The sequence below is a fragment of the Oculina patagonica genome, chromosome 11 (assembly GCF_052425735.1).
Source record: "Oculina patagonica isolate OP01 chromosome 11, crgOcupat, whole genome shotgun sequence".
Classification (NCBI taxonomy): Eukaryota; Metazoa; Cnidaria; class Anthozoa; order Scleractinia; family Oculinidae; genus Oculina; species Oculina patagonica.
The window spans coordinates 3,346,687-3,367,166 of NC_135768.1; the positions used below are offsets into that span (position 1 = coordinate 3,346,687).

At 38.5% G+C, this 20,480-nt stretch overlaps 2 protein-coding genes across 2 annotated transcripts; one reads left to right on the forward strand and one right to left on the reverse strand.

The window, feature by feature from the left end:
- Positions 1–8: 8 nt before the first annotated feature.
- On the reverse strand, positions 9–6,821 carry LOC144631119 (SUMO-activating enzyme subunit 1-like). The gene is made up of 9 exons (XM_078489502.1): positions 6,607–6,821; positions 5,839–6,010; positions 4,863–5,009; positions 4,368–4,477; positions 3,721–3,832; positions 3,259–3,361; positions 2,089–2,233; positions 995–1,064; positions 9–397 (listed from the first exon to the last, which is right to left on the reverse strand). Exons 1-9 carry the CDS (start codon positions 6,717–6,719, stop codon positions 311–313), a joined length of 1,059 nt encoding a protein of 352 aa, XP_078345628.1. The 5' UTR covers positions 6,720–6,821; the 3' UTR covers positions 9–310.
- A 55-nt stretch (positions 6,822–6,876) lies between these two features.
- LOC144631103 (uncharacterized) lies at positions 6,877–20,413 on the forward strand. Its single transcript, XM_078489486.1, has 17 exons — positions 6,877–7,013; positions 7,148–7,239; positions 8,248–8,435; positions 9,324–9,397; positions 11,104–11,222; positions 11,634–11,698; positions 12,087–12,178; positions 12,605–12,704; positions 13,278–13,343; positions 13,968–14,058; positions 14,641–14,766; positions 15,327–15,456; positions 16,206–16,368; positions 17,362–17,598; positions 18,871–19,000; positions 19,457–19,558; positions 19,961–20,413. The coding sequence occupies exons 1-17, from the start codon at positions 6,991–6,993 to the stop codon at positions 20,269–20,271; spliced, it is 2,109 nt and encodes a 702-aa protein (XP_078345612.1). The 5' UTR covers positions 6,877–6,990; the 3' UTR covers positions 20,272–20,413.
- Positions 20,414–20,480: the final 67 nt, after the last annotated feature.

The following is a 20,480-nucleotide window of genomic DNA, read 5'->3' on the forward strand; positions in this document are numbered from 1 at the left end:
AGAGGTAAGAGAAAAAGGCATCTTTATTATTCCACAGGAATTCAAGTGCATTAAAACTAATGCTTTGCTCTTGTTTTATAAATTCTTTTCTTGGTTTATTTAACTGAGTCACTTATTAACAGAACAGTTTTGTACAAAAGGAATGTCACTTGTCAGAAAGACTGTGTTCTAATCTCTCTCTAAAATGGCCAACCTAACACCAGCTCTAGTGTGGGTTGTGGCTAACTTTTGTCCTGTAGAGAGGTGCATGGATGGGGCCACCCTACAGGATAATACAGCTGTATGTGTTGAAGGCGAAATGGCTGCAGCATCAATTGAAGCATTCTACAGTTCCATGGCCCTCTAAACCATTATAAAAGAAAAAGTTATTCAGTGGAGCATCTTTTCCTGAAACAGCCTACAAGAGAACAAAACAACTACAGTTAGATCCAGCTAATTCAAACTCGGTTACCTTATTATAGGAATATAACAAAGCATTTTAACAACGCGAACAAAATGTACGCGTAATAAAATTAACGCGAATTTAAGAAAAGTTCTGGTCAAATCCTTATAGTAAAAAAGTTCAATAAAAGTTCAATAAAATTAACGTGAATTTTTGAAATTCGCGTTAATAACATGTATCGTTAATTTCCTATAATAAGGTATTTCGAATTCCCGTTATTTTGAGCTAAAACCCATTTCCCTTGAATTTGCCATTCAGTCATTTTACTATTATTTCAAACTACAGTGTAGTCTGTTTCCCTTGATGGTTTGAGATAACGGGGTTTAAATGAAGTAAATAAATAAACAAAAAATACAACAAGTGGAACAGAAGTGGTTCACCCCTGCCATCCTCAAACCTAGACTGCTTGATGTTTCGTTCTCCCAAAGGAATTTTACAGTTTTGATGTGCGCCATGCTATACCCTCTTGTCCAATAGAAACACCAACCATTAGGTGATTATGTCAATCATATAACCTCCTATGATACAAAAAAATAACATACATGTAGTTACCTTGACAACCTCCTGACCCACGATACCACCAACAATGGCACATACAGGACTCACTTCTGCCGTACAGTGGCTGTCAAATGGAAACAGTCAGTAAGTGTTGTATATTGCCTTTCATTGTGGCAATGTGGTTGGAGTGTTGGACACGAAAGCTAGAAGTTGCCAGTTCAAATCCCAGTTTGACCACTAGCTGGTGTTGTTCTAGGTAGACCTGATTCAACCACTTGGCTACGCTTGAAAACAGCCAAGTGGCTGCTTCGCGCCAGTTGGGATATTTAACCATCTTGAGTGACTTACAGTACTTGTTTACACTGACTAGAGCAACAAGCTATTTGCCTCACGTGCCCGTTTACTCAGCAATTTACTAACTGCACATTTCACCGCAGACAGCGAGAAAAGTGCTTGGCAAGTTTGATACGGAAGGCACCATGTTGAATCACATGAGCATTCTGCGTGTTTGTCTTGGTCAGTTGATAATTCTGGCTGAGCTAGTAGCTCACATCACCTGCACAGGTTGAGGATTTTTCCCCCTCAAGGCAAAAAATATCAAACACGATAGATATTTTCCTCAAGGCCCCGCAAGGGAAAATTCTCACAAAAAGTGTCCGCACACAAGATAAATTTGCTGAGCAAACGGTCACGCAAGGCAGTTAGCTCAGCTAGATGCTCTAGTGTGCAGCCGGCTTTAACATTGGCCCTGGAAAAACCCCCTAAGGGGAGTGGTCAATTAAGACATTTATTTTTATTTATTAACTTTTTAATTTCATCAAATCATCTGTACTTGTATTTTAACTTGCACAAGAGTGGAATTAGACTTGTGAATGTATATTTAACAAATCTGATTTTCTTACTTAAGGCAAGAGATTAAAAAAAATAACTACAATATAACAATAAAGCCCCTCCTTAAACATTGTAAATAAATTTTTTGGGTCCATTCTTCTGCCAAATTGTTGTATTATGTTGTTTCTCTTATCATGCTCTTATTTAAGGCAAACTGGAATATTCCAAAACTTACAAAAGAAAAACTTAAAAAGAGAAGTTTGCTACTAGGACATGAAAGCTTGTTTATAAATTTAAAGTTACACTGCTCCATTTACCTGGCAAATTCATCAGGAAGAAGCGTTACATCAAGATTTAAATCTTTCATTACTTCATCCCGTAGCCTCAACAACTGCTCTTTTTCCTCAGGTCTAACAGTAGTTTGTGGTAATCTGCCATACTGGCTTCGAAATTTTAATATAACTGCAAAGTGAATGGTATTGATGTTAAACAAAAAATCTAGAATTTACAGTAAGAGGTTGTGTTTCCCTGGGATGCAAAGGAACCAAAACTACTACAAATTTTTCATGCAAAGGTGGAAATATTAACAACCACGAAACCATGAAAACAATGAAACCACAAAACTAATGAAACCACCAAACCTATGAAACCAACAAACCAATGAAACCACAAAGCCTATGAAACCAACAAACCAATGAAACCGCAAAACCTATGAAACACCGAAACCCATGAAGACCCGAAACCTATGAAACCAAGAAACGTATCAAACCCTGAAACCTATGAAACCAAGAAACATATCAAACCCCGAAACCCATCAAACCACGAAACCCCGAAACCCATAAACCCCCCAAAACCCATGAATCCCTGCATGAAACTCCCAAAACCTATTGGAGAAGCCATGAGCCAAGCGACCCACACTGCCGGAGCTTATCCCGGTTTCTGTAGCATTAAGCAGCTAGTAATATTTCTACTCCCCCCTGAATGGGATGCTAGTCCATTGCAGGGCCCCCCAGCATTATGTCGCTGGTACTCATTTATACACCTGGGTGGAGAGAGGCACTATAAGAGTAAAGTATCTTGCCCAAGAACACAACACAAGTGACCCTGGCCGGGGCTCGAACTTGGAACGCTTGATCCGGAGTCTGTCGCACTAACCATTAGGCCACCACGCCTCCCACCCCAAAACCTATGGGACCCTGAAACCCATGAAAAAGAAAAACCTATAAAACTCCAAAACCCGTGCAACCGTGGAACCCATGAAACCTTGAAACCCACCAAACCCCGAAACCTGTGAAACCCCGAAACTTACAAAACCCCAAAACTCATGAAACTGCGAAAACCCTGAAACCTATGAAACCCTGAAACGTATAAAACCCCGAAACCTGTGAAACCCCAAAACCAATAAAACCCTGAAACCTATGAAACCACAAAACCTATGAAACCGAGAAACCTATTCTTTTGTTGGACATTAATTTTTAAATGCATACCTTTCATCATGTAATATACAGAAGGTAATCTTTTTAAAATCTTGGCAGGTCTGTTATCCAGTTTGCACGTCAATGCAGCTTTCAATCTGTAGAACTCTGCAAACTGAAGAGTAAGTTTCTCGGTATTATGTAACAGTGAACAGTAAATAGAATTCTGTATACAAATAAACAAATTATATGATAAAGACAATCATACCAGCCTATACATGTATTTGATAGAAATGTTTAACTCCAATTATCTCAGATATAACTAAAAAAATACAGATGGATCACACAATCTTTTGGAAGAAGTGGCAATTTTTTTAGAGGGTGGAGAGAGCCGGGTGTTTCACTTTTGTCTACTGACTGTTACTACACAATTTTCTCCCAGTACTGGTAATCAGTGTAATAATGCTCCCTTAATGCAAATTGTTATGTTTTCCTTCAATAATGGAATATTAAAAGTGTCACAGTCAGTGTTACCTTTTGAACTATGGTGGTCTCATTGACATCAACTTTCCTACGTTTTGCCTCTGGCTCACCATCAGATCTTGATGTTTTCTTTTCTGATGCCTTGATAATCTTTGGTTTCTCTCTGAATAAAATAAAACTATGTTACTGCTAGCTTCTTTACCCAGTTCTACTACCCAGGAAAGATATATCTGTCATACCTTTTTTTCAACTTCTAACAAATTGCAATGATTGTGTAGTTTCAAAAATCATCCATTAATGTACCTCCCCCATGGAAGGGATTTTTCCTATGGTCATAATTATTTTCTCAGGAGATCTTAAATTCACTAAAGAAATATAAAACGCACCCGAGTGCATTGTTGAGTTATATAAGCACGAGAGAAGTGCATAGAGAAGCATGAGGCGCAGCCGAGTGCTTCTCGCACTTCTCGAGTGTTCTTAAAAATTCCTGCGTGCTTATATAACTCAACAATGCATGAGGAGAAAGTTTTTTATTACTTCTATGAAATGTTAAAGAAATTGCGCGCGCTAAAACTTGTGACGTAAGCAGCGTGCATTATAACTCAATGAAGCACGCGCGTGACGTATGCAGCGTGGTTTATGGAGCTATAATGAAGTCAAACTGACCAATCACAGCGCGCACAATTACATTCACATACTCAACATATTTGTGCTCTCCTAGATCAGCAAACATATATCCATAAAAGCCAAACACATCAGCAGCGAAGAACTTTACTCCACTGGCATGGCAGATGTCATTAATATGAATCTAGATAAAACAAAGGTGATAAATCATTAAAGTAATAAACTGCCAAATTAACCACATGGATAGCAAAGCAAAAGAACATTGTAACCTGGACTGTTGTTTATAAGATGTTTGTTAACATATAAAAACAACTGTTATGCTAATTGTGCAGAATTTATTTAACTGGTGCTTGGGTCGAAAATTTTGACCCATGTATAAGTCGAGGGCGATTTTTGGGACCATTATTTTTTTTGGTAAAAAAGGTTGACTTATACACAGGTACTGAAAAATACGGTATCTTTCAGTGGTATACAATTGGCTCAAAGCTAGCTAAAAATTATTAAAACAAAAATAACAAGATTTAAGTGTAGTCAAAAAACAGTAAAACTACAGTTTTTTTGGTACTTACCAACTGATCTGCTGAACGATTTGTTGCTACCACCAAGTCAAAATCTTTAAAGAAACTGTCACTTTTATTGGAAATATCCTCAGAATCAGCAATAACTTGCACCATAGGGTTAAGCTGTTGAGCTCGCTGGAGTGAGGACTCAGCACGCTAGAACAAAATAAGATAAGAAATAAAATTATTCTTACAATTACATGTAAATACTGTATATTATACAAATGGCAAAAACTTCATACATTGTATGCTAAGAAAGCAGCTTTACCATATTTATGATCTTGAGCCTACGTCTTGATAAGGTACTTGTAAGTTTAAAAAAAATTTAATTACAAGTGGGATTTTTTCCAGGATTAGATCAGAAATATTAATATTATTGTGAGGACACAGTCATAATAGCAAAAACTTTACCTCATTGGAATGAGGTAAAGTTTATTGATCGCGACCAACACTGGTACAAACGCAGGGTCAAAGAGGCAATTCACATAAGACTTCACCCTAATAATATCAACAGGGATAATGGAATTGAAATTCCTGAGGCGTGGATGCCCACGATCAAAAAACACAACAACAAGAGAACTGTGCGACAGCGGACTGCTGAGGGAACAACAGGACACAGAAACAGAGAGGATCGAAATGCGCCAATCACAGCTGTTGAAAACCAACCAATCACAGCGCAGGAGCGTGCTTTATAAGTTCATGACCAGTCGACCTTATCGCCTGATGAAGACTAGCAGTGTGCTGTTGAAACGTCGCGATCTACATCACAAGTGACACTACGTCGTGAGACAAACAAAAAATACTTTATTATTAAAAATCCATAACTTTCTCTGTTATTGATTTTAATACTGTCCTTTTAATAATTATCGCTTTCCAGGGGATAGGTATGGATACGTTTTGGAACTGCACAACCTACAGTCAGTAAAATTAATATAAATATATAATTTATATTTTCGGCAGCTATATATTCTATGAAGTGACTCACATTTTTCCCTAAGTCTTGTCGTTGAACCAGAAACTGTGACACAAAATCTTGTTCGTTTACAGGATCAGGATCCACTATTGTCAGAGATTTCACGCCTGACAGTATAAGATTTTTACAGATTTCTGCACCAAGACCTTTAATGCCAACCAGTAAAACACAGGAAGCTCTTAGCCTAACAAGGAAAGAACCAACTAAGATTACAAAATTTACATAAAAAATTGGGTTATAGCTGCTCTGGTAGCTGTGTTCTAACATGTTACCACATTTTGGATTTGTACAATGTAACAGATGCATGACCAAATCTATTTCTTAAACAGTCATATTCATTAAGTTGTAACTTATAACCTCTCTTTGGCATAAAGATTAACTAGCACAAACAGAATTCGTTTTATAACATGTAAAATATTAATATGATTTTTTATAACTGATATTCATTCTTATTTATTTCCTAAACATACTTAACCATTTTGCATCTTGTTTCACAACTGCCTCTATATCATATTTTTCATAATGCTTGATCTGATCAACTGTACTCCTTATCCAGTTATTCTTCCAACACAAATTTTTTTTTTTTTACTTTAATGTGAACAAATTATCTTTTTGTACCATATTTCTAAAACCGATTTACGACAATACTCCAAAAGGGAACGATGTAGTTGTTGACGTTGTATACAGATTTCACCAGAGTTCTAGTTCTTAAAGATTGGTGTGTCTGACCATACAGACAATAAACTTCACAGCTGAATGGTGGCAAATGACAATGCCTACCTTTTCTGAGCGTCCAATCCCCAAAGGCGAATTTGTCGGTCATATAACGCGGCTTCATCTTCAGTTATCGTAGATCCATTTCGTTCATCTGTCGTACTCGGATTTTCAACCATCGCTGGTGGAATATTAATAAAGTATTTGCTAAAATCGTGTTCTTTCTGCGGTATAATAATTCTGATTCAAATATGGCGGGAAGCTACCGCGAAACAACAACACACCGCGCAACAAAACCACGTGCACTTCACGCATACAGCCATGTGAACGGCCGCTGGCTTTTGCTATCGACGTCGTCAAAATGGCGGCCAAAATGGACAAGCGTTTTGCAATGGATATAGTCACTTCATAGCTACAAAAACTCATTAACGGGTTCATTTCCTTGCTACCATGAGGGTTGTTGCATTAATCAGGTGATCTTACAATTTTTTTTGGAAACAGAATACGTCGTTTGCGTCGTTTAATACATGACAACGTTCTGAAAGCGCACGTGTGCCCCCGGCCCCAACGCTCATGTTTTGATTGTGTTCTTTGCATTTTTCATTAGCGGAGGAAAGGACAGTTGTTACAACATGATGCAATGTGTACAGCAAGGTCATGTTATTGTGGCACTGGCAAATCTTAAGCCAAGTGACGGAGGTATGTGGGAACCTGGGGGCACTAAATATGTTCAGTGTCTGGCTATTTCCCTCCCCCCCCCCTGGCCTGGGCTGGAGGACTCCTATATGAAATGAACTGAGATACTTGTCGGGAAATTTGAAATAAACCCCTAAAAGAGACCAATTCAGGGGCAGAGTTAGGGGGAGCTTGCACCCACCCCCACCCTGAGATAACCTGCAGCTTTCTAATAGATCTGGTATTCTGCAAAAAAAGTTAGTTACCCCATTCCTCAGTGGTGCACCCCCTTCTAATAAAAATACTGGATCTGCCCCTGAACACAGGACATCTTTGTGTGCAACCCTGAACAAGATGGCGATTAATTTAAGATACAGTAATTAAAAATAATGCACCTATCAATGGTTTGCCCCAGGATGGGGGGGGGGGGGCAACCCCAGGGGAATTTGACATTTTTTGGAATCCAGAGTTGAATTCCCCACCCCTGGGCACCTAGGAAATGTCAAATTTCACATATCTCCTCTTAAATTTCTAACCCAGCAGACCATTTTACATGCCAAAATCCCTTCCCTGGGAGAGCTTCTCGATGTCAAATTCCCGTGGGTTGCCCGCCCCCCCCCCCCCATCCTGGGGCAAACCATTGATAGGTGCATAATTACTTAGAGAAAAGTCCAGAAAATCAAAAGTCTGAAAAATCAAGATTGGATAATCAAGACCCCACTGTATGTGTAGCTGCAATCTTGGACAAAACCTGTTGAAACATACTCATTTCGCGCATTATTTATCCATAACTTTCCTCTCAAGCGGAGAAAACAAAACTGTACCCCCTCCCCCTACTCAATGTTGTTTTATGGGGTTTGGGATTGACCTAGCTTCATTTTTACAGCAACTTCCTATGCACAACATTGAAATGGGGGAGGGGGGGTTAAAGATTTGTATTGAGATACCTAGATTGAGGGAAAATTGCCAAAGTGTTTCAACAGTTTTGTCCAAGAATGTGGTTAACTTTTTTTTACTTTTAAATCGTGACAGCTGATGAGCTTGATAGTTACATGTACCAGACTGTAGGTCACAATGCCATTGATCTGTACGCACAAGCCATGGACTTGCCTTTATATCGGGGAATGATTAAGGGGTCCTCTGTGGATCAAGGCAAAGTATATACAGAAAATCAGCTGGATGAAGTTGAAGACCTGTACAAGCTTCTGAAGAATATCAAGGTATAACTTTCAGTACTTTAGTTTCATAAATTGAGTTGAAGCTAAGGTGGAGTAAGGGCCCCATCCAGCCTGCTACATGCAGGTAAAAGTAGCAGGTGTGCACCCAAGCCAGTAGTCCAGCTTTAGAGTAGAGGAGTGAAGGGGAAAAAATTGAGAACTGATGCATAGTAAACTAAGGTTCAATGAAGACAATAACGCATGGGCACGCAATGTAAACCCTTCTTTTTGCAATCAGTCTTTTTTATTTTAGCACAGTTTTGTCTAGGAGATGCAGTAACTAATTTTTTTGTTTGCTGGATTCAGTACAGTGCATGGGCCTGGATAACATTGCATCTATTAGTGATACTTATAATGATTATATAATGTATATAAATGTAGTTGTTGCTTGAAAATGTTATGTAAACCAGATAAATGATGCAGGGAACCTACAAATAGTATGTTTCAATCATTGAAAACCTACATGTATATGCAGACATTATAATTATCTTAAATAGATGGGGTTGTAAAAGCGATATTAAGAACATATTTTGAAAATTCCCTTGAGAGTGTTTGGATGACTTTTTATACCATGCCATAGAAAATACAGCCAATCAGAATACAGGAAAGCCGTTGTATATTTGACGGTATTCAACCCAACCTTCCCATTGTGCGCTGTGATCTTATTCTCGATGAAATTGAGTAAGCGTATTTTTTATGGCATGGTATAAAATAGTTACACAACACTTTCTCGTGGTATACTATGGAATATCCCACTTGTCACTTGTATTTTCTTCGTATACTCACTCGCCTAAAGGCTTGTGTGTATACGGAGAAAATACAAGTGACTTGTGGGATATTCCATAGTATACAACTCGAAAGCGTTGTGTAACTAGTATACGTATTTAACAGGAAGATATTGCATTTGATGCTGTGTCTGTTGGAGCAATTTTATCAGACTACCAAAGAGTCAGAGTGGAAAATGTGTAAGTATACATGTATGTGTTAGACAAGGGTAACCCTATTCGGCGGAATGGCGGAATGACGGAACGGCACGCTGAATGGCGGAATGGCGGAATATCCTAAAACATGGAATGTCGGAATATCCTAAAACGCGGAATGACGGAATATCCTAAAACGTGGAATTGTGAAACATTAAAAAAGAAACAACAACAGCAACAAAAACAAACAAACAAAAGGAAAATTTTAACTACTAACTTTATCAGACAGCGATTATAAAGGCTAAGAATGTCTCTAATAATGATTCAGGTTCTTTAACTTGTGGATATTCGTTGCAGTGACAGAGAAACCAAGTTGTTTACGAGAGGGGCTAGCAGTTGAAAACCAGTTAACACTTAATATATTCCTTAAAATGACGGGTTCTTTATATATCTTCTTAATCGTTCTCTCGAGCCGGGATTTCGTGGTAGGATATCGAGTGATCAAGTGAGGATTTCGTTAATTTACAGAAGACGTTCTCGCCCCGTTCGAGACAATGAAACGTACAAAGCCGAGGTACGTAAACGAAGCCGTTATAAAGAAAATGGAAGGGCCTGAAATTTATTGAGATCGTACTGAGAAATAATAATAAAAGGAAACCAAAAACAAGGGTTTCCGGTTGGACACCCATCCAAGTACTAACCCCGACCAACTGCAGGCCTTAACTTTGGCTCAGAAAGAGCGCGTAAATCAGCTTATAACAGTATAAGTCCAGTCATAGCATCGTTCAAAAGATCCATTACACCTAACCAGGTATTTCTGTTCTCTCTCTTTGCATGACTCTTGTAACTTTTTTCTCGTCTCTGGGACTGATACCACAAGGAAAGCACCAGCTCTCGTCCGATCGCCGAAGTTAAGCCCTGTTGGTCGGGGTTAGTACTTGGATGGGTGTTCAACCGGAAACCCCTTGTTTTTGGTTTCCTTTTATTATTATTTCTCAGTACGAACTCAATAAATTTCAGGCCCTTCCATTTTCTTTATAACGGCTTCGTTTACGTACCTCGGCTTTGTACGTTTCATTGTCTCGAATGGGGCGAGAACGTCTTCTGTAAATTAACGAAATCCTCACTTGATCACTCGATATCCTACCACGAAATCCCGGCTCAAGATCGACGTCCTCGAACGATTAAGAAGATATATAAATAACCCGTCGTTTTAAGGAATATATTAAGTGTTCAACTGGTTTTCAACTGCTAGCCCCTCTCGTAAACAACTTGGTTTCTCTGTCACCGCAATGAAAAAATCCACAAGTTAAAGAACCTGAATCATTCTTAGCGACATTCTTAGCCTTTATAATCGCTGTCTGAAAAAGTAAGTACGTTGTTTGTTTGTTTTTGTTGCTGTTGTTGTTTCTTTTTTAATGTTTCACAATTCCGCGTTTTAGAATATTCCGTCATTCCGCGTTTTAGGATATTCCGTCATTCCGCGTTTTAGGATATTCCGTGTTTTAGGATATTCCGCCATTCCGCGTACCGTTCCGTCATTCCGCCATTCTGCCGAATAGGGTCACCCTTAGACAATGTGTCAAACCTTGTGAGACACACCAAACAAAACCAATATCAATTCCTACCTATAATGTGTATAGTAAAAATCTTGCATTGTTGGTTGTTGTATAAATATTAACAGACACTTTAAAGACGGTACAAGAAAACCTCAGTTAATGGTGTGTTCTTGTTGTTTAATTAAAAACAAGGTGTTCCCGATTGGGATTATCTTCACTGGCTTACCTGTGGAGACGTGACCAAACAGAACTACTCAGTGAAATGATCTCCTCAGGAGTTAAAGCTGTTTTGATCAAAGTGGCTGCAATGGGTATTTAGGCCTGTTATTTTCTAACAGGGTGAGATTATCAACTGCGTCCTTTCCTAGAGTTGCTCATGCACACTGTACTTGTAAAAATAACCATTTTTTTTATGCCACCTTTTGTTTTTATCTGGAATGGCTGTTCAATAGCTTAAAGCTATTGAGGGTTAGAATATGAAATATAAAAATTGATCTAATTTTTATTATTAATTTAAAATGAATTTTGTAAAAATGTTTTCTTTGGTGGAATTTTATATAAAACTCTGTCACCTTCTGAATTCATTAATCCTAGCACTTGAGAACTTGAGCAAGTTGTCATGTAGGTGATACAACATTAATTGCCTAAGGCTCTAAGCATTTTTATAATCAATGTAAATTTGTTGATTAATATTCTTGATTTTAATATATGATTGTTTGTAGATTTAAGCCCAAAAAGGCATCTGGGGTTGCCAATATCAGAAGTTTATTCTCTAATGTGCAAACTGGTGAGGAAAGCAATAATAAGACTTTACATGTAACTCTTCCAGGATGCTTGCATTTTAAACTGGCAGACATTATAGATATGTCACACTTGGAAATAAATGAAATAATATTAATTTTGAAAGAGTGAATGACAAGGGTCTAATTAAGATATCTCTGGGAATAATTTACCATTTGGTCCAGTCCAGTGCCAAAATCGGAACTAAATTTTGATTTTGAGAAGTTTAAAGTTTGCAGTCATTTTGTTAACACTGGAGGGTAAAATGGCACAGAAAAAATTTTTTCTCTTCATATGCACTTGGTTTCCTCTCTTGGTTTCAAAAGTGAAATTAACTTGTCATCAATAAAGTAAATAATCATTATTGATCTTTATTTAAATTTTTATATTTTTAGAATCACAAGTATGGCTCAAATGTTTGTGGAGAAGGTGGAGAGTACGAAACTTTCACTTTGGATTGCCCATTGTTCAAACGGAAAATTGTCATGTAAGTTATTATTGCATTAATTCATGATGAAGACTGTATCTCTTTGCACACTCAATGCTTCTTTAGCTTGACAAATGCATGAGATTAGACCCAAAAAAATTCATGCTGATGTCGCAGCTCTACAGGGATCCATGTAGTTGTTGTTGTCTGATTGGTTTCGCACACAAGAAACAAGTCGCACTAAGGGCAGGGGTACTGTAGAGTTGTGTCATTAGTATGCAATTTTTTGGGTTTAAATCCCAGACGCTTCTTAACTGGAACAAGAACCGAGTTCGTGAGGAGAGAGAGAGAGAGCTGTCCATTTAATTTACTTAGTGTTGGTAAAAGACAAGTTCGTGTGTGGAAGTACATACCTTTCCATGTAATTATTGTATGTAAGTGGTTTTGTGTCAATTATTTGTAAGGTGTTTGTAATTAAATTGACAGAGATGAAAGTGAAGTTGTCATTCATTCAGATGATGCATTTGCTCCTGTGGGTTTCCTTCGCTTCAAGAAAATGCATGTGCAAGAAAAAGAATTGGCCAAGGTAAATGAAATGAAGGTGACATACATGTATTGAAAAAAATGTATGACAAGCCTTAATCATCCATAGTCGGGCACATGAACAATGCCTAGATTTTTTTTAATAGGATTATAATCACTTCTCGACTTTTTCCCTGTCAGAGAGACATGTATTCAAACCAAAAAATTTCACACTCATTATGCAGCTTTACAGAGTAAAGTGTTTGTTACAATTTGGTTGTAGTTCTGCTTTTTGTTCTCGTGCACAAGTAACACCAAAATTATATGCCATCTTTTGGAATGATGTACACAGTGCAAAGAAATTGCATTTTTTGTCAGCTTTATTAGCCATGATGTAGTAGCCCGAAAGACATTTCTACAAGCCCCCCTCCCCCCAAAAAAATCCCATAAGCAAGATGTTTATGATGCTTCACTTACCTAACGGGCAAATGAAGGATAAAGTCCACCAGCCTGCCCGCAAAATCCACCAGCTAGCGGATACTAACTTCTTTGCATGCTGGATGTACCGGTACTATGATCTTTATTATACAGAATTTGAGATTTATTTCCTCAATTAATTTATTGGTCCCATTTTTAGGGCAAGACTGGCCTGAATCTTAACGATCACACATGTACAGAATTATTTGACAAGTTGCAGGTACAGGTAAGAATGCACTTAGCTCCCTTTCACTCCTAAGTTTGAAATATACAGTCATGTACTTTAAGTTAGTACGACCTTTGGCTAATCAATTTTGTATAGACATTTAGACCATGAAAAAAAAAATGCAATCTGTGGCAAAAAAGTTATGTGTGTTATACGTTACCCAGTCCTCATGCATTGTTACAAAGTGTCAGGGGCACCCAGCAGTCGGTTTCGGTGAATGTCTGTTCGGAAGACCTATAATCGCCTACGATTTTCGGATTAAAGTGTGATGAAAAACTGGAGATTTCTTTAGCTCAAACTTTCGTGACATGGAGAAAGTAATGCCTGTTGTTTTCGGAGAGAGAAAACTGTCATTTTGGGCACGAAAAAAGGCCAGCTACGATTCTCGAGAAGGCAACAGTAACTCGTAAATTCGGATAATAATATTCGTTCCCTAAAATTTTCTGAAGTTCGAAAGTTCAGCTAGCGTATCCGAAAAGAAACACTTCACTTAGCGTTTTAAAATAAGGCTTTAAAACGCATAAAAAGGACACTTATAACATACAAAAGGTGTTCTGGCACTATAGTAAAATTTTCTCGTTGGGTGCCCCTGAAGTGTGCTGAATCGTTTTGTTCTTTAATAAGCCAGATAATGTAACAAAAACTGAACAAGACAGTTCTGCCAAGAAAGAATTAAGAATGAAGATTCCTGCAAGAACACAGCAACAAAAGAAAGGTAATAGAAAATAATTATTTGAAGCTTGCATGTGTTTCTTACCATAAGCATGAAATGCTGTATAAAACTATGTTATAAAAGCTTATTAGACTTCTAGCATGGCATGTTTACAAGTATTCTTTCAGTGAGGTAAACAAACAGGGTTGGTAAAAATTGGCTTTGAAGTTATTTGCTACATTTCTTCAGTATGTGTTATGGTAAGCACTAGCCTCTCAAAAATGTAGTATAGATTTGATTCTGGCTTGAAGTTATCTGGATAGAGTTTGCTGTTTGTTCTTGCTTTGCTCTCAGTGTTTTTCTCTGGGTTCTGGGAGATGGTTAGCTACCTCCTTCCTTAAAAACCAACACTTACACATAGGAATTCTCACAAAATGTTTGGGTTAGTCTAAAATAAAAGAACAGATGCCCTGTCCAGGAGAAGTAACAATATGACTTCAAGCCTAACTAGACAATAAACTTAAGGTTATCTAATTTAATGCTCAATACAGTATGAGACTGGATTTCACATTCCTGAAAAAAATGAAAACCATATGAACAAAAATATGGCATATGGTTTTAACTGAAGCGTTCCCTTTTTTCCAGATCATGTTCTCTACAGCAGATGTGGCAATTATATTTGGGTTTCTGGAATTTATGGCCATTGTACCATTGATGGAAAAACACTGTCAATTGAAGATGTAACAAGAAATGTCTTACAAAGCTTGCAAGGTGAGAGCTTCTTTGCTCACTGCAGTTCAAGGCCTGAGTTAATGTAAAGTGACTTGTCTATAAAGAAACTGTATTTTATATGTCTATACTTTACAGTGAGGGACAGGGTTTTGTGAGAAGGGAATAATAGTCATGATTTGAAATTTGAAGTAGTTTTCTGGGCAGGAAAATACCCAGGTCCGATTACCCGGGGCAACTTTGTTCTTTGCAAATTTTGTTCTGACGCAAGTAAAAAATTATAGAAGTTTGGTGGCCTGGTGGGCAAATGAAATTAGCCTCAGTTGTTTTGTGAGTCACAGTGATGGCAAGGAATATTTAAGTGGATGAAAGTGAATACTGAAATTTACTGACCCACTGGTCAAGTGGATTTCAAAATGTCCTGGTTGTTAGCATAAAATAATAAAAGCAAAAATAATTTTTTAAGTTGACGTATCTCAAAAAATCAAGCATGAGCTCTAAGCGCTCTTCATAAAGTGCAGTTTGACTATTCTGATATATCTCTTATTTTAAAACAGTTGTTTTTTGTACTTACATCAGTTTTTGTGTAATTTCGTTTGTAGACACACTTACTGGTTTGGAGGCAGACTTGTGTAATGGAATGGTAGTTCACCTTTTTGTAAAGAACATGGACGACTTTGTAAAAATCAACTCAGTTTACAAAACATTTTTTACAGTGAACCCACCTGCAAGGTAAGAAGATATAATTGACAAATGAATGAGCCCAGGGTACCGGGTGCATAAAACTATACTTTATTTTTGTTTTAATTTTATGTCGCTGGGTTGTAAAATTGCCCAGTAAGTAATTGCCCGGTGACTTGATATATCGCAGGACATCAGGGCGATAGACAGTGGAAAGGGACAGTAGGGTGAGAGGGTGGGAGCCCAGGACAAAAGGGGCAGGAGACAGTAGCAGAGAGGGTGGGAAGTGGGATTCCCAAGGTGGCAGGAACGGGGAGAATGACAATGTTTGGTTATAATTATTTTGCAAAAGAAATGGGACAAAGAAGAGGGAACCACAGCATTAAGGGATGGGAAGGGGGAGTAAAAGATACAGGCAGGAAGCAGGAGAAAGAGGTATGCGAAGTTCGTTACAAACTTCGTTATCTTTCTACATTTATTGACAAAATTTCTTTCAATAAAATATCAGCAATAATATACACTAAGGATTTATCAAATTATGAATATTTTTGAATTGAATCTTAACCGTACTTTTAAATTTTTATACGTTTTTTGTCATTATTAGGTTTAAGATTTTTAAAGATTTTTTCATATTTATTTTGTAAATTTTAATTAACCGCAGGTCCACATCAGCTTTATGCTGCCTTATTCCGACTTGCGTAAACATATGTATGTAAGTGGGAGGTTCAGAACCCCCCCCCTCCCCCTCCCAGACAAGGCTTCTGAGTGGTTAATTCTGCTGTACAAAATATGCTTTGTAGAGCCTGTATCCAGCTGAACTTGCCAGAAGACATTGCCATCCAGGTTGACTGTCTTGTTTTTGCTGCTCAAAGTGCTGATGCTTCAATACGGGAAGCTATGCACGTTCAGAGCATTTCTCACTGGGCACCGGCAAACATTGGTCCCTACAGTCAGGCAACTAAGGTATTTACTAAGTAGAACCTACATCAGATCTTTGTTATGGAAAAAAGAATGAATACCTTGTGATCAGCATACATGAAGCTGTAGTTGAACAAATTTATTTCAGGCTTATTGTGCTGATCCTGTGACCTTTTAACCTTCATAGAATACTGTCGATTGCATCTACCTGTGAACGCACGCGCTGAAAACATGTTTTCAAATGACGTCAAACGTCAGCGTTTCAGGTGTCAAACAGTGAAGTTTAGCTGACCGAAACGCGAACTTTTGCACTCAAAATACTCACCATAAACACTGAGTACGGGCGAAACTTTACACTAGAAATGATTCAAGTGAACCTGTGTATGCATATCGACACAGATCAGCATCAGTTTCTCAGAAGAAGTTTCTATATCTAATCTTTCCGCCATTTCGAAACCGGAATGTGTTGAATTTTCGGCGCGAAAGTTGCCGTTACGAACTGCTAAACTTCAAAGTTTGACACCTGAAACGCTGACATTTGACATCATTTGAAAACATGTTTTCAGCGCGTGCGTTCACAGGTAGATGCAATCGACAGTATTTTGTTGATGCTACTGCAAACAAATATTTCTGTTTCTGTTTCTTAGTAAATACTCTTTTTCTTAAGTGTAGAGTGGGGTGGCAAAAATGGTTTGTTTGTTGGGCTCATGGATTGAGATGTCTGGGTTCAAATCTAGCTATGGTCCTAATTTATAACCTGCTGTATTCTTGAGCAAGGTGCAAGGTTACGCACACAGTGCCTCTCTCCACCCAGGTTTAAATGTGGTTACTGGTCAATTGTTTGGACGACCTGAAAAATGCTTAGAGTTTAGACTTGTTGAACTAGCATTCCACCTCACTGGTTGGAGCAATGCTCTAATTGCTTCCCGCTTGGGAAACTATTAATAGTTAAGCTCAAGCATTGTTGATCTACCTGATTCCTCATTTCCTTAGAATTGAAACTGAATTTAACCTGCTTAAAATTGTTTTATTCCACAGGCTGGGGGCACCATATTTGTCTCTGGTTCAATTGGTTTGTGGCCACCAACAATGACATTGATACCAGGTGGCATCTCAAAAGAAGCTCCTCTATCATTGCAACACGTCGACAGAGTCATATCAGCTCTTAATCCAGCGGAATCACTTCAAAGTGTTGTTCATGGATTTTGCTTTCTTACTTCACCTGCTTATGTGTCAGTTGCAAAAAATGTTTGGTGTCAGAAGTCAAATGCAAAGGTAAAATGAGCAAACAACTATCTTTACAAAGGAAAAGCAGTGGTTTAAATAATTTTGTGTAACTAGCCAATTAGCCTGCGAGCGCAGACGCATTTCCAGCCATCACTTTTCTTCGCCAAAAAATAGAAACTCAAGCTGAAAAAGGCGTCTGCTCTTGCAGGCTACTAGCCAATCACATGTTCACATTTGACTGTTGTTGTTTTTTCATCATAATCTAACATCGTGCAGTGTGTGTACTGGTAGATTGAGGGTGCAACACATTCAGAGAGCTATGTAGCTGTAGCTCTTGGTGCACATGTAAAGCAAGTAAAAGGCACAATGTGTTCAGACTATGTAGCTCTGGTCCTTTGCACACATTGCAGAACTATCATACAAGTATTATAGGCATCACAGACATGCAAATTAACTACACAGAAGGTGCAAGGTGTACAAGGGATATGCAGCTGCAGCCCATTTTACATCATTGTAAGCCTTTGTACGTATGAAGACCCTGAATACATGAACTGGCAGGGTTGTTGTCAAGGTCATAAACAATGAGACAAATACAGCCACCTCTGCTAACATAAGGTAAAAAAAAAGTCTGTGTCAAGGTCCAAGGTCCAAGTGGCCCATACAGCCGGAGCTTATCCCAGTTTCCGTAGCATTAAGTGACTGAGAGTATTGCTACTCCCCCCTGGATGGGATGCCAGTCCATCGCAGGGATTACCCCCAGCAGTAAATTTGCCGGTACCCATTTATACACCTGGGTGGAGAGAGGCACTGTGAGAGTTACAGCAAGGCGCCCAAATGTGTGACCACTTTTAATTTATTGACATTCTTTCGTGCAGATGTAATCCAATCAGAAGTCAACTGCAAGCTATCCACGGCTTTTGATTGGATTAAATCTGCACGAAAGAATGTGAATTAATTAAAAGTGGTAACACATTTGGGCGTCTTGCTGTAAGTGTCTTGCCCAAGAACACAATGCAGTGCCCTGGTCAGGACTCGAACCCGGGCCGTTCGACTCGGAGTCGAGCGCGCTAACCATTAGGCCACCGCGCCACCCACCTCTGCCAACATACACCTCTTGTAATTGGCCACCTCCTTAAATTAAGCCAATGCTTCACCATGGTCCCAGCCTCATATGCACACTATATCTTTAACTTCCCACAAGCAGACACTTGTAATTTATAAGTAGACACTTTTTCTTGTCTCAAGGGTGTTCGCTTATAGGACATTTAGGAAAACATGTTACATAGCATGTTAAATCTCTTGGCATCTCTTTGTTAACAGAGTGAAGACAGCATTGCACAAGACCAAGCACCAATGGGGTTAATGTCTTACATCATTGTGCCTGCATTACCAAAGGGAGCCCTGGTTGAATGGCACGTTGTGGCACTGGAAAATCAGATGCAGCGTCAATGTAAGTTAGTTGTCTATAACAAACAGTAACTACATGTAGTAAACAACCAGTTTTTTCTAGTCAGGCTGCCAGGCATTTATCAACTGCTAAGTCAACATCGGGGTCTGTTACTTTTCCAGTTCACTCTGACAGGACTACAAATGAAGAGTCGGTCATCAGCCAATAGCCTATGTCCATTTGGTACATGTAAATGTTCCATAAGCAAGATCGTAATTTAATTATACACTGCTTCCCTTGAATGTACTTTAATGTTGCAGCAATTTCGAGTAAAAATAAAGTTTGACATGATGTTATGTGTGACCAAAATGGTAACCTAGTCAGACATGTAATTTTCCAGCAAAAAAAATAATTTGCAGTCTTGCTCTGGCATGCACAGTTAAAGCCAGTTACCAAGGTCATGCATAAAAGTTTAGGTTAGCACCTCAAATCAATCTTGATATGTTGTCTTCAATTTAGATGACTCATCATCATTGTGTAGGGAGAGCTTTAGTGTTGATGTACAGAGCATTGCCGTTAAAGGAAAAAGTAACAGCAGCATTGCTTTGAGCATTGCAGTTGGTGAGTTGGCCACCAGTACTGATTATTATTTAATAATATGGTTCTCATTAGGAGTGGAAGGCATGGTGGCCTAATGGTTAGTGCATTCTTGGGTAAGACACTTTTCTCGACTCATAGTGCCTCTCTCCACTCAGGTGTATAAATCGGTACCAGCGAATTTAATGCTGGGGGGTAACCCTGCGATGGAGTGACATCCCATCCAAGGGGAGAAGAAATACTCTTAGTCGCCTCATGCTACTGAAACCAGGACATATAAGCTCTCCCTCCCCTCGACCTGGATGGTAATTCCCCTCACCCTTTGCAAAAATTGGTTGATCATTTTCATAGACTGTATATTGATGTGGGGCATTTTTCTACTATCATTATTTTAGCACTCACAAATTACCATTTTGCACCCAACAGAGTGTACATCTACTGAATGCAACTTGGAGGAAGTAATGGAGACATTTGTTAGCGAGTTACAATGCTGCACTTCACAGCACAACATTCGCCTCGCTCATCTGATGTATATGAGGATATTTTATGTCAAAGATATTATGGACCATTGGCAAGCACAGGACTTTATTCATAGGAGCTTGGAGTGGACTATTGTTCCTGCACCTGCCTTTTCTCTGATACCTGTGGATGCTCTTGAAAAGGAGAGAACTGTTATGCTTTTCTGCTGTTTTCTACAGAAACCTGGAGATAGTACACTAGAGTATGACATCAGTTAACTTGCCTGAATAAAGGTTTCAAATAATGTTCTCCACAAATGAAGATTGATATATAATTTATATACATGTATGTAGTTGTTTACAGTACTTAATTTATTAATAGAATACAAAACTAAACCCACCCTAGTGCACTGCTTGGTTGTATAAGAACTTTTTTTATTACACAATTAATGAACTTGATCCAACTAGTTGGAGCATGGTCACTTCCT

Excerpts from the sequence above, each read along its gene's own strand:
- LOC144631119 (XM_078489502.1), bottom strand. The coding sequence starts at position 6,719 with ATGGTTGAAAATCCGAGTACGACAGATGAACGAAATGGATCTACGATA. Across the intron at positions 4,478-4,862 it reads ATCGTTCAGCAGATCAGTTG|ATTCATATTAATGACATCTG; the intron begins GTAAGTACCAAA and ends TGTTTTATCTAG. Across the intron at positions 2,234-3,258 it reads TGTATATTACATGATGAAAG|TTATATTAAAATTTCGAAGC; the intron begins GTATGCATTTAA and ends TTCACTTTGCAG.
- LOC144631103 (XM_078489486.1), top strand. The coding sequence starts at position 6,991 with ATGAGGGTTGTTGCATTAATCAG. Across the intron at positions 8,436-9,323 it reads AGCTTCTGAAGAATATCAAG|GAAGATATTGCATTTGATGC; the intron begins GTATAACTTTCA and ends CGTATTTAACAG. Across the intron at positions 12,179-12,604 it reads TTCAAACGGAAAATTGTCAT|AGATGAAAGTGAAGTTGTCA; the intron begins GTAAGTTATTAT and ends TTAAATTGACAG.